This window comes from Tiliqua scincoides, chromosome 1 (genome assembly GCF_035046505.1).
Source record: "Tiliqua scincoides isolate rTilSci1 chromosome 1, rTilSci1.hap2, whole genome shotgun sequence".
Classification (NCBI taxonomy): domain Eukaryota; kingdom Metazoa; phylum Chordata; class Lepidosauria; order Squamata; family Scincidae; genus Tiliqua; species Tiliqua scincoides.
In genome coordinates, this window is record NC_089821.1 from 32290731 (window position 1) to 32304507 (window position 13777).

The 13777-nt window shown below is 42.3% G+C and overlaps 1 protein-coding gene across 1 annotated transcript in view; it reads right to left on the minus strand.

The window, feature by feature from the left end:
- Positions 1-1920: 1920 nt before the first annotated feature.
- Positions 1921-13777, minus strand: part of CD44 (CD44 molecule (IN blood group)) — a 96126-nt gene continuing 84269 nt past the window's right edge. Inside the window, 3 exon segments of the mRNA XM_066639190.1 lie at positions 1921-4215; positions 9030-9108; positions 12305-12388. Coding sequence (XP_066495287.1) covers positions 3999-4215; positions 9030-9108; positions 12305-12388 — 380 coding nt within the window. The 3' untranslated portion in view covers positions 1921-3998.

Genomic DNA, 13777 nt, shown 5'->3' on the forward strand with positions numbered 1-13777 from the left:
TTACTCTTAGGAAAAAGCATGGTTAGGATTAGTTTTCTGTGAATTGGGTACCATCAGTCAAACCAATTGTGCTACTGACAGATATGTGCCTCAGATTTGTATATACACCAAGGTTTCTTTCATCCTAGTCCTTATAAGCAGCCAGGGAAATCCACTCCTTTCTGGCAAAACGCTGTAAGACCAGTAGTGGAACCAGAGGAGTGGGCGGAGTCAATGGCTAAGGGGGTGCGGCGACACCGGGTGACATGCCAGGGGGGTGACGCACTAAAATCACGGCTTTAGGAGCTACCCTGTCATGCCATACACCGTTGGATGCAGAATGTCCAGCAGAGAGCAATGCAAATAACAGAATTGAAAGAGCTCCTTTCCTTCAAAAGTTATGGTAAAAAAACTAGAAAGAAAAAAAGCATGGAGCCCTATGGAAAGTGAAAGTGAGCAGTATCGCATGTTTATGCGTGAGTAGGCATACTTGCCTTAGTCCGTCCGAAAGAGCAGGCTGAGAGGACTCCAAAGACGTCAGAATGGTCCTGATCCAATGAATGCAGCCCCCCAAAACACCCGAGAAGGAGGTCCCCTCTCCCAGCTGCAAGTCTATTGAGCCCTATGGAAAGCGAAGCAGCCTCACGGCTGCGTTTACTCACAAGTAGGCAGATGTGCCTTGGCTGGTGGTCAGGACAGGCAAAGGGGAATGTGAGGACACCAGAATGGTCCTGAGCCGATGGAGCTGGAGTGCAACAAATGCTCCAGATGGCAGCCCCCCCCCCCCCAAAGGACAAAAAAGAGGCTTGAACTGGTAAGGGGAAAGTTTTCTATTTTGCACTTGCAAAACCAGGTGGGTCTTTATCTTGATATACCTGAAATAGAAGAACTTTAAACTGGGCACTGGGAGGACTGGAAATCTCACTGATTCTTTTTGGGGGGTTGTTATTGCAGGCAGGTTACAGAGTAAGCTCCATTGACCACTATGGTACTTACTTCAGAGTAGACATGCATAGGATTGGGCTCACAGGCTGCATTCCTACCCACACTTTCCTGAGAGTAAGCCCCATTGACCACAATAGGACTTACTTCAGAGTAGATTCACTTGGTGGAACAGGACTGGCTCCCCTTGATTTAATTATTTCTTTTCTTTTAATTTAATTATTTATAATTATTTATTTTGCTTGGTGATGTCACTTCTGGCCATGACATCACTTCCAGTGGGTCCTGGACAGATTGTCATTGTAAAAAGTGGGTCCCAGTGCTAAAAGTTTGAGAACTGCTGCAATAAGTTGACACGGTGTGTGTGTGTGTGTGTATAAAACTCTACAAGTTTTCAAAATCACTAAAATCAGAGTTTGGAGGAATAATCCCATCATGTTATATATCAACCAATGCGTAATTTCATGCAGAATGCAATGAAACAAACCACATTGAAACATCTGGGTTCTAACAAAAGGTACAGCCAAAAAAACCAGTGGGGGCAGGGCGATGGCACATCACCATGCCCACCACCCGGGCCGTTGCCCTGCCCACTGCATGGGGTGATGCGTAGGCCTCCCGCACCGGGTGACGCGAATCCTAGTGATGCCACTGGACGGAGTTGTAAGTCCTGCATGACTCTGAAACTTGCCATGTAAGCAGCCTCTCCCTCTTGCTCTCAGACCTTGTCTGGGGGCTAAAGCAATGTGGAGGAGATGCCTTCACATTGCTTTTGCTCCTCAGAATGGCCCTGAGAGTGAGGGGAAGGACAGATTACACGGTGAGTTCTGGACCTGTGCAGGGTTTACAGCTCTGCCGCCCCCCCGGCTCCGCTAATGTGTGAGACTACACAAATGATCTGTATCAGCAAGATGGTCCTCTGCGAGTTTTTTTTCAACAACTTCCCTCACCAAGGCCCTAAATCCCACTTTTAAATGAAAATGCTGAGGAAAGCCAGAATACTTTCGCACATTTTATTCATTCATCTTGAGCATGACCTTTGAGAATATTTTAACTTTTACATTCATTAACCAATAAATGAGATCATTTCAGTAAACCAAAACTGTTGTTGATTGACAACAATAATTTTAAAACTCCTTTGCAATCTTCAGTAAGGGTATATATATTTTGGATGCAACCTGTTCCATAAGAGTGCTCTGTGGGAGTGGGGAGTACATCAAAGGAAAAATGTTCCATAAGATTGCATCTATTCTGGAGGCATTGACTAACAATAATCCCTTCTCTGCTTGTTACTCAAGCAAACATCTCCTGAAACCAGTGTCTTGAATACCAAGTGATGTAATGGCATTCTGCTTGTTCAGTGTGCCACCAAAACCGCAGACACGGTCCACTTGGACTGAGAAAAAAAACTACAATAACAGAATGGAGGCCTTCCAAAGGATTCAAAACAAAAGCGGGCAAATGCTGGGAATCTGAAAAAAGCATCCCTGAGTGAAGAAAAACTAGGACAGTTTGTGGAAATGGGGAATGAACGCTGCAGTTCAGTTTTGGGGTTATCGCTGGACAGCCTTTGACCAGGTAGAGTCTGTCTGGCCTTGGGCTTTCACGCCTGCACAAAAACACTGAGCTGGCAAGAGCTGGCTGGCTGAAACATCAATACTTTCATGCAGGTGGAGTCTGTCCGGCCTTACTTTCATACCCACACAATAGTGTTTTTCTGAGTTAACGCTGATTTCCGCTTCTGGATAAATGTCTAAAAAGGAACCTGGACATGTCAGGGACTGCCTATGATATGAAATAGCTAATATGAGTAAATGGATTAGATAAGTATTGTTATCTTACATGTAATACTCAAAGCAGGAAGAGATATTATCTTATTTTTTAGGATAGGCTGACTTGCCTGGGAGAAATTCCCTTTGAACATTGTGGGAGTTACTTCAGAGGGAACATATATAGGGTTGCACTGTATTGTATGTTTGATGTGCACAGAACTAGCCTTTCACATGCACATTTGCTGCTAGGATGGGAATTGTGCCTGCAAAAAGGTGGGGCAACTGCCTGCATTGTTCTTGGATCTCTAAATCCAGCATATAGAACTCCATGTGCTATTCCTGTCAAGCATTGGGAACCAGCCACAGGGCAAAAAACAGCTGATTGAAGTGAGGACCAAACTCAGCCATATCAGGCCCCTCGAATTTTATGTATGATAGGCACAAGGGCAATCCATTGACCTGCATCTGAATTAGGGTTAACTTGCGCAGGAATCACTGAACTGATTCAACAATCTGATGAATAGGCCAACTATGAACTCCACAGTTGGAGTAGATAACTGAAACTCAAAGATAACACCACAGATTTTTTTAGATTATAGAGAATAAAAATTTATTTGCTATAAAATTGATTTTTTTCTTTCTTGTATTTTCACTCTTTCTATTAAAAAAATGTTATTGGATAGCCATTGACCTTTTTTTTTTTTTTGACAAATTTGTCTTTCAGGTTTCATTCATTGCAGCACATCATTCCAGAATACCAAGAAGCGAGTGACATTTATTCTTTACACATTCTTCAGGGTCTTATGACAAATTCCAGTACCCCCATTTTGAGTAATGACACCTATCTTGTAAGCTCATCTTTCTAAGTACATACTGTGCAGTCATAGACATGTTTGGTACCTTAAATGTCCTGATGGCTAGACATTCTAGTGGCTCAATTTGGATATAATGAGGGACGGTTGGTGCAAGGAACTTGTTAGGAACTTATTATTACTTATTGACTTATTAGGGGAAAAATAAGTCAAAGTTGGTATTCTGTCTTATCAGATAACTGAGCATGAACAGAACATGGAGGTTGTTGGTAATACTGTGAACACCAATTTGGACTGGGCAAAGTTATGCAATGTTGGGCAGAGAAAAATGAAAATTTTATCTTGTATTTGACCATTGAAAAAAAAGAAGAAATGTATGCTTAATTATGCTTCAAAGACATCAGTAGCACATTGCATTTGTGAGTTCTAGTCCCAGTTTCATATGATTTTTTCTTTTCCCCAACTCTGAGCCAATGGGACTGGCTTAGCTTTCTTACACACCAGTCTTCAAGTCCATATCTTGTTGATTTTGTGTTTCATCAATTGCGAGGAATTCATCATGTGGGCCTGTTCGGTCCTCTGACAGCTCTGTGTGTACCAAGTGCGTCATTTCTTGAGATTTACTGGCGTCTCCATTCAGTCCCCCCATGTTTTTGTTGTCTGCGGCTCCTTTGCCATTGTTGATCACAAGCTTTTGCTTCTGTCCACATCTAAGAGAAAGAGGAAAAATGGGAAGTCAAAGAACACAGCGACATTATGAATCCCAATGAATCTAAATTTTGTTTAGAATGGCAAAGTTTTACACTAAATGTTAGCTCACTATTCAAGGGGAGGCAAATTTTAATGAGCAGATGTCATTTTTTATTTTGTGTCTATATTAGTCAGTGGGCATGATCCAGGCCAAGAACCTAGCCCCCTTTCCCTGCCCAAAAATGCCCCTGAGTTTCTTTGGACTAAATAGCAGGCATAGGTCCAAGGAGACCCCCTGAAGGCCAGATGGCCCAGAGGGAGATAAGTAAAAAATATTTTCACTTACCTCTTCTGGGCTGTCTGGTTGCCCCCCCCCAATAGTATACAGTGCATGCTTGGGCAGCAGCGCAGCATGCTATGGACTGGCTGGAGACAGGATTGGGCCCTCTTATGTAGTAGATTTTGATTATTAAATTGCAGCTTACATTTCTTTTTAATGTCTTAAAAAAGAGCAATATTAAATTTGTGCTAAGTTACTTAAATTTAATATTTAAATTAAATTAGTGTTTTAACTGGTCAAAAGACAGCCTTCTAAAATTTGCTTTAACAGACAGGCAGCCCAATCCTATATTGGACCTATGGCAGTAGATTTTGTGATTTGCTTCTGTAAGCCCTTTTTCAGCACATGGAAGCCACTGGAATCATGGGTGCTTTTGAGCCATAGGTGCAAATGGTCAGCAGCTCTGGACATGTGCCAGAACTGCCCGGATGCTGTCCCGGTAAGGTAAGTTGGCGGGATGCTCTGCCAGTAAGGTAAGGTGGTCTGTGGGAGGATTGAGGCAGAAATCGGACCAGGGACACGTCAGGGAGGATGGCAGTGGTGGCTCCAATATCCTCTGTCCCCGGCCTGGGCCCTAAATACCCCATTGTACCTAATTGGATTTATGCCATCAAAGGAGCTGGGGTATATCCAAGTAGACCAATTGGGGACCAGAGAGTAGCGGAAGAGATAACTATGAAAGTTCTGTACTAACCTCTCCACTACTGCCTGGTTCCCAGCTGGCCAAAAGCATGCAGTGGAGGCTGTGCAGGGCTGCCACATGCTCTGGGTCAGCCCAGGATAGGACTGGGTTTGCATGGACCTACTTCCATGCAAGCATGCTCAGGATTGCAGTTCAAATCATAAAATCATATTAACACGCTTTGGCCATCTGGATTCCACAAGGAGATAGAAAGTATTACACATGGCAATTCATAAGAAAGGCAGCAATGAATACTGATTCATTCAAAATGAATCAATCCAAATTGATTCAAAATGGATGATCCAAACAAACCATCTCATACATTATGGAGAAAAACACAAAAATTCTCAAGAGTCAATCAGTATTAAGACATAATTCCTTTTGAACTCCTAATATCAACACTGGTTGTCCCTGGCAAATGTGGCGCACACCCTGTCCTTCAATATACGTCCTCCAAATGTTCTTTACACTGTATTAGCAATAATCACAGCTTTCTCAAGTATTTCCTATTGCCTCTTCCTCTGGTTTTTCAGAGAAGGGAAGTGAATCCCAAGAGGACCCTAACAGGACAATTCAGATGCATCACATGAAAACAAATTATTTACAACTCTTCCCAGATTTAGAAATGGGCTATGCCAGATGCAAGGGAGGGCACCAGGATGCTGGTCTCTTGTTATCAGGTGTGCTCCCTGGGGCATTTGGTGGGGCTGCTGTGAATACAGGAAGCTGGACTAGATGGGCCTATAACCTGATCCAGTGGGGCTGTTCTTATGTTCTTATTTAACCGCTTGGAGGCAGGCTGTGCAGCATGGCCCTTTCCCAGTTTGAAGAGACACTTGGCCAACAGACTGAGGCAAAGAGGCAAAGAAGGAAGGCCCATAGCCAGGGAGACACCCCAGGGACAGACTGCACCTGCTCCCAGTGTGGAAGGGATTGTCACTCCCGAATTGGCCTTTTCAGCCACACTAGACTCTGTTCCAGAACCACCATTCCGAGCGCGATACCATAGTCTTTCGAGACTGAAGGTTGCCAACAGAACAGAATTTAACCAGTCCCAATGTATGCATCTAACAGAGTGTGTCCATGTTGTTGCAGCCAATCACATCTTCCATTTGTAAATGTTGAGTGTGAAACCCCTCCAGAATGAGCCTTGTTTCTTGCTGGATACCCCCAAAAAAGAATCCATCTCCCTGGAGAAATATGTAATCTGTTCAGAAGAGCTATATTACACACATTGGAAAAGTAGATTTTCCAATCTGTTAATCTACAATTAGATTTTTTTTAAGTACCACTGCAGTAAAATGATTTGAAATCCAAAAGTTACATTGCACCTCAGGGTACACAGTTCAAAATAAATTCAAGTGGAAACTGAGCTAAACTGAAAAGGAAAAAAAAAATCACAAGACTTGATACGGGCCTGAAAGAAACTTTGTGGCTCATTTTCCTCACATACCCTGTGATCTGATGAAGTCAGAGGAATTATCTGCCTAAAAGGACATCTGAGGTTACAAACTTTCTGTACCCGGTCTTGTTCCAAGTTATGAAATGGGGGCAGAATAATATATGTGACATATTGATTTCTAAGTGTACAAAACTATAGACTGTCTCCAAGTGATCCATCCATGGGGATAAGCAGCTGTGCACGCATATCCTTAATTTACACACACATCTCATCCTTCCTCTGTTTTTAAATGCTTTTTTAAAAGCATTTCTAATCCTTAACTTGCTGTTAAGACAGTTAAACATGCATTCTCCTTCATAATGTTAAGTTAGGATGTCCTAAATAATCCACCTACTTGACCTTTAGTACTCAGATAAAAGGGGAGGGGGAATAAGGGAGACTTAATAAACTCCACAAGTCTGCAGACTGCTCCCAATTTTAGACAAACCATGTCCCTCTGTTGGCTTCTAAAAACAGCAGCAAAAGAAGCCATCATAAACTGTGGGTGAGAGGAAGTTTCTTCTCCAATGAATGTGCTGCATGTAATGAATGTGCTCTAATGAATAACAAATATTACTATAGTGTTGTAAAGTCTTCAAACTTATATCAGTTCAGTCCAGTAGATGTGCATAAAAGTTGCCTTGGTGTTTCATAAAGCACATTTGTTTCATATATTAGCTTTGGTTCTAAATGCCTTGCTCAGTTGAAGATCTGAAATAGCTCCATTGTTTTAACTGGTGGTCCAATGAGACTTTTCTGGAGTAAGGGCCCAATCCTACCCATCTTTCCAGCACCGGTGCAGCCACAATGCAGCCCTGAGATAAGGGAACAAATGTTCCCATACCTTGAGGAGGCCTCTGCGACTGCTCCACCACCACAGGATGCAGTGCATACCCCATTGCCACAGCTGCACTGGCACTAGAAAATTGGATAGGATTTGGCCTTAAATACTCTGAGTTTTATAGCCCATCAAGAGTTGGTTTTGCCATGAGGCAACCTGAATGGATGGGACCAAGGATAGGTCAAGGTAATCTGCTTCTATGACTCCCAAATTCTGACCCCCAAATTCTGCAAGCCACCCAAATCCCACCACCCACCCTCTGCCAGTGCACAACGGCCAGTGTGCACCAGCATCCCTGTGCGCACGTCACCATCTTTATCATCCTACTCCCACTCCTCCACAAAATCTCCCTGCTTTCAGTATTTACTCCACCAGCCACTTTACAGGAAGCACTAGTGCTAGAAGAGTGCAGACACCAGAGAGACCAGAGAATGTACAAGAAGAGGATGGGGCAGCTGAGTGGAGTGGCTGGGTAGGTAGTGGGCCAGGGGAGGTGATCAGCAGCAGCTTGTTGTCTTCTGAGATGAGGGATTCAATGGGTCTCATGGATCAGCAGGCTCTGGGTGGGTTATAGGTGCCACTAATGGGTGTGTGGATACATATATAATCATCTGTTTTTAAATAGAAATTTAAACATTTTAAAGACATTTAAGTGGCCTACAGTGATGGGACAGTAGTAGGGAATTTCTCCAAGATGGCAGCACCCTAGACCAGCAGCTCAAGGAAAACTATGCTTCACTGTGCATTCCTGGTACCATGGTAAAAGTCTTGTGCCTCCCTCAAGACAGAGGGTGACCAGGTGTAGTGGTTGGCCAAGTTAACTGAGGTTTGGGAGAAAAAGAGCCAATTAAGTGTGAGGACTTAAGGGACCTGAAAATGTTCCTGTTTATTTCAGGATCAGGCACTATACTACTTCTACCAGCCTTCAAAACGTTGGTTTTGGTATATAGCGTTTAATGTGCTGAAATTCTAAGGGAAAAATTTTTTGATTAAGAAGCAATCATTTTCATATTGGGCCATTTGTGTGAAGTTGCTCTTTGCATTTGATCTTGGCTGGTCTCTGCTTATCTGCCACTCTGGAGGGAAAATTTTTTTTTAAAAGGTAGGCAGTCTCCTGCTTTAAAAAATAAAGAAAAAGAAAACCCCACCACCAAAGATCTGACAGGGACAAATATTAGTGAACTCTAATGCTTGGAACTCAAATTCATGAATCAAGTTATGAGACGGCTAAATCAGAAGGAAATATATTGGGTCTAAACTGTACAGCTAGCAATTATTCAGCAGGAAAGAATAGTTAGGGTGGGAGACAAGGCCAAATCAACATATTAATGCAACTTGGATGGCAATATTTTGATAAATGGGACAGTCCCTGTTGTGTGTTTGACCAAAGAGATCATGAAAAAAAGAGATGCTCCCTCCTCTGCATTACTTTACTGAAGAAGTCAGGAAATGTTTTAGATGTTCCCAGCAATAAAAGTAATGGTACATGTTGGCATCAAGAAAGAGAAGACTACAAAAGGGGTTCCTTACCTCCTACGACTGTTCACAGCAATGCAAACTCCAAGTATCAAAGCCAGTGCCACGAGAGAAGCAACTATGATCAGCCAATCTGTGGTGGGAGTGGGAGAAAAGAACAAGGGGCATTTTCATCTTGCTTGTCATCTGACTAAAGATGTGACAGTTTTCTTTCCTCATAACCTCCTGCGCTACCTGAAAATACCCCTTTTACCATGTTTTCCATTTCCTGTTAATATGTGAAAGAATGGGGTTCTAATAGTTCATATTTGCTGCCAGAGTTGGTCCACACATGAATTTCCCATCACAGTGGTACATAACTGTGGTGTGAAATGTGTTTTGGGGTGAAGTGAGAGGTACACAGAGACAGCTGCAGATAGTCCCATGATTGTGACAGCTGGAACAAAACATAGCCGTGATTGAGAAAATGGCCACTGGTAATTTCCACATAATTAATTCCTGATTCATGTTAACGTTTCTCCATGGGTCGGTTCATCCTCACAGTGCACACACACAGCGTACATACATTCTAGCTCTCTCCTTGCCTCCAAAGGAATACAGGGCCAGTCCCTGGGCAGCCCAATCCTGAGCTGCCCTGCACCCAGGGGAGCAGCAGCACCAAAATGGCTGCCACTGCATCCAATGGCCACTGGGCAGCTGTCAGCGTTTTCTTGGGGGAGGGGGACATTCTTCCCCTCCCCCCCCGGGTAAGGGAGAAGCCACCACAATGGGACTACTCAAGTCTGCACCAGCTATTTAGCAGCGCAGAGTAAAGCAGCCCCATGTTGGGCCGGAAGGACCAACATGGGGTTCTGGATCTGGCAGGCCCCACCCCTTCCCTCCCACCACCTTCTGCCCTGGAATGCCTATCTCCACCCCCATTCACCGCTCCACAACCTGGAGCAAGGGACAAGCACTGGGCAGCGTGAGATAGGCCTCCAGCCAGCGGCTGGTTTGGCACAGGCTGCCACCCATGCTGACCCAGCAGTGTCGCAGGCATGTCTTATGCCACGTTTGCAACATTCAGCACCGGGAGGGAGGTGTGGCCCAACAGGATCAGACCCTTAATCCCTTAATGAATCTGTCACCACATGTAGAGGTTCAAGGAAACAGACTTGAATTAGCCCAGATGCAAGAGGAGGGGCTAGAACATATCCATGCTGTGACTATACATGTCTTTCAGCACATGAGACTGGTTCATATCATCCAAACTGGTGCCTAGTGGTAATCTATTCACAAAAAAAGCCTTCATGAAGGAACTGTAGTGCTTCTTGTGTGGATTAACTTCAGTTCCTGTCAGGACTCTGCTGACTGCTGTCTGCAGTTCCTGTCAGGACTGCCTGCTACACCAGAACAAATCTAATTTTTCTTTAATCTTAAACATCTTACATAGAAATGAGTATTCTGTTTAATCAAGCAAAATTTTTCCCACACAGACAGTGTTTAGGACAGAGGAATGAGACTTTAACCCTAAAGCTACTACAGTTTAAGTCTCATTATTCGCGTGGGTTCCAAGCACTCACCTGGATGGCAAAAAATGCACTATAGAAAATCAATTTAAAAAACAGTTTCTTTGCTCCTTGCTGACCTTTGTGATGTAAGATAAGGGTCATTAAGAAGACAATCCATCAATCAGTCCTCCTCCAAGCTTCACTTAGTCCCTCCCTTCACCAATGCAAAGTGATCACCTTTCTTTCACATGCTCAGGAGGAAGGGAGGGGTCCACCAGAGAGAGAAGGATTGATGGATTGTGAGCCATCAATCTCTCTCTTGTTAAGGAGGCTATTGCTAAAGAACTGTTCAGTTTTTCAAACTGATTTTAAAGGGATGCATTTTTCCCCTTCTTCAGGGATCAGCACATTCCTTCTCATTTGCAGTGGCCATTCATGTTGAGTCAAATCCATGTATAAAAAATCCATGTATAAATAGGCTGGACCTGTACATATGAAATCATTGCAATAGAATTCTTCAAAGCTGATCCTGTAAATGTCAGTTTCACATCATTTCAGTAAAATTTCTGCAAGCAACAGTCTGGGGTCAGCAATGACAGAAGAAGCAGGAAGGAAAACCCTTCAAGCTTTGGGAAGGGGTGGGAACTCTTGGGCACTGGAGTCGGTGAGGACAGGGGCAAACCATTTATCAACAAAGAAATTTAAGTATTTTTAGAATGTTGTGACCCACATTCTTCTAACTAAACCCAGAAGAGCACTGTCAGTAGCTAATTTTACTTCGTGAATACTGAGACATATTTACCTCATGGTGAATTTTGACCTCAAAAACTATAATGTGAACAGATCTTTAGTCACTGCCATCTGTATTATGTCATGACCCTTTTCTGACATATAGCTTAAGAAGCAGAGATGATGTGAAAGTTTACATCACATTAAATTCAAAACAAACCCTAGTTTCTCCTCTCACAATTCTTTAAAACAGTGTTTCCCAAACTGTGGATCAGGAGCCACCAGTGTGTCATGAGCTGAATTTTTTGTGGGTTGTGAAAAGTTTTTGAATCTTTTTTTTTTTTAAACTTTCAAGCACCCTTGCCTGGTTTGCAGAAGAAAATTGTTAGTTGGAATGCTAACCTATGTCATACTCTTAATTTAAAATATCACATGCTCTGATTTTCTCTAGTAATTAGTGTGCCACAGATCATGTGTGAACCCACTTTCAGCCATTTGTCTGGCTTGGAAGTCCCTAACTGCACATCTTGCTCTTTAATTAAGCCTTCTGGGTACCCTGGAATGACTGTAAAGATTTGGGGATACAGTCCTAGGGAGAGTATAGCAAATGTCTGCAGACTCATCTTTAGCAGTCTTGAGAGCACAGTAGTGTGACAATTATTAATAATTAATATTATTAATAAAATATTTCTTTCTAGATTTTTTTAGTCTTGGGTGCTGCGACAGATTGTCATTTTAATAAGCGAGTTTTGGTGCTAAAAAGTTTGGGAAGCAGTGGTTTTAAAACAGGTTTTGATTCTTTCCTCATGTGCATCAGCTCAAAAGAGTCCCTTAAATATGGAACAGCCTGTTCCAAAAAGGCATAAATATGCCTTTTCTCAGGTTTCACGGTTACCTTCCCCCTATTCTTTCATCTTCCATGCATTCTAAGGAACTATGCTGTTACTGAATGACATGTTAAATTGACATTTACTTAAAATGTTCAAAACATGTGAATTAGCCATGGAGTTTTAAAAAAAATATTGCCCACATAGGTGAAACCACTTGACCGCTAGAGTAACAAACCCCCACCCCACCAAATCATTAGCATTTAAAAGTACAGAAATCAACCTGGTATGATAGCCTTTCGACGTTCGGAGTTCGGTGACCCGCTCTGTAAATCTGGATCTTGCCCTACGGATTTTCTGTCTTCATCTGGATTCAAACATAGAGGAGAGATGCACATTACTCTCAATATGAACGCCAATGTGGAACCTATGGCTTTGCTTTTTTTCACAGTGAGGACATAACATTCGTAAAAGAAATGCAGGAGACATCCCATGTGGTTTCTATGTCATGTCCTTTGTAGAAGTGAATACATTCAGAGAGGCTTGTATTTGAAAGCCTTGCTGAATGAGGTACGATAAGTTACCAAAATAGATAGATAGATAGATAGATAGATAGATAGATAGATAGATAGATAGATAGATAGATAGATAGATAGATCCCTGATTCAAACCCCAAATAGATTTTGAGATAATAATTGTGCTCAGAAATCATAAAGATAAACAATTCAACCCACTGGAATGGATTAACGTCAATTACCTCTATTTAGAATTTAAAAAGTAATAAGCATCTACATTTATTTCAGTTTTAGTACATCAGTTTCAGAGTGCAGCTCTGCACAGAATGGTCTGCAAAATTCTACCATGCAGGAGCCCATATATCACAACATCTAGCCCAACAGACACACAATCAGCTGGCTAGCTGTAGATCTCCATTGGCTAAAACCTGGCCAGCAAATCAGAATGGAGCCAGGCCCAGCTTGTCACATGTAAGGCACCAACAGGTGACTGCACATTGCAGAAAAAAAACATACAAACTGATTAAACTGAATTATGAAGTGAATAATGTACATGACAAATTATCATCTATAGCTGATGAGGAAAAACAATATTCATGAACTTAGCCTCACACTGTATTTCCATATTCACCTAAGGTAACCTATGAACTGAATTACCATGAGCCCTGTCATTTCACAGCATATAGTCTAGAATGAGGTACTGTGCTGGTAAAATGTCCAGCTGAAACCATTATGGTGTGGTACCAGAGGGGCTAGTTGCATTCAAAAGCTTCTCTTACTGGGCATATGCTGAAACTACAAACAAACTTGGAACAGGAACTTTGAACCTCAGGAAACAGGTCACAGGTTTCAAAGAACAGCAAGTAAATACATGAATATGCAGTCATTCCTGTGGGACACACTGCAGGTGTTCAGGGTTACAAAAATAAGTCTTTTTTTTTTTTTTTTAATCTAACATTTATTAGTAGGGTCTGTACATCATTGAAACAATTCTACTACAGTACTAAATGACTGCTCTGAAACTTCTACATTGTTAACATTTTATTTAGTCTCATCTTGAAACTTGTGATGATTCAATGGTAATTGCAGATAAATAATCACACATAAGAATTGATAGGCCTGGATGCAATGAACATTCCCATGAGCATTCCTCTCACATAAAATGCATCCAATATGACCATTCAATGAGAAAACATTAAGACTTACATCCAATGTGCATTTGTATCTGCACCAGTAGTAAA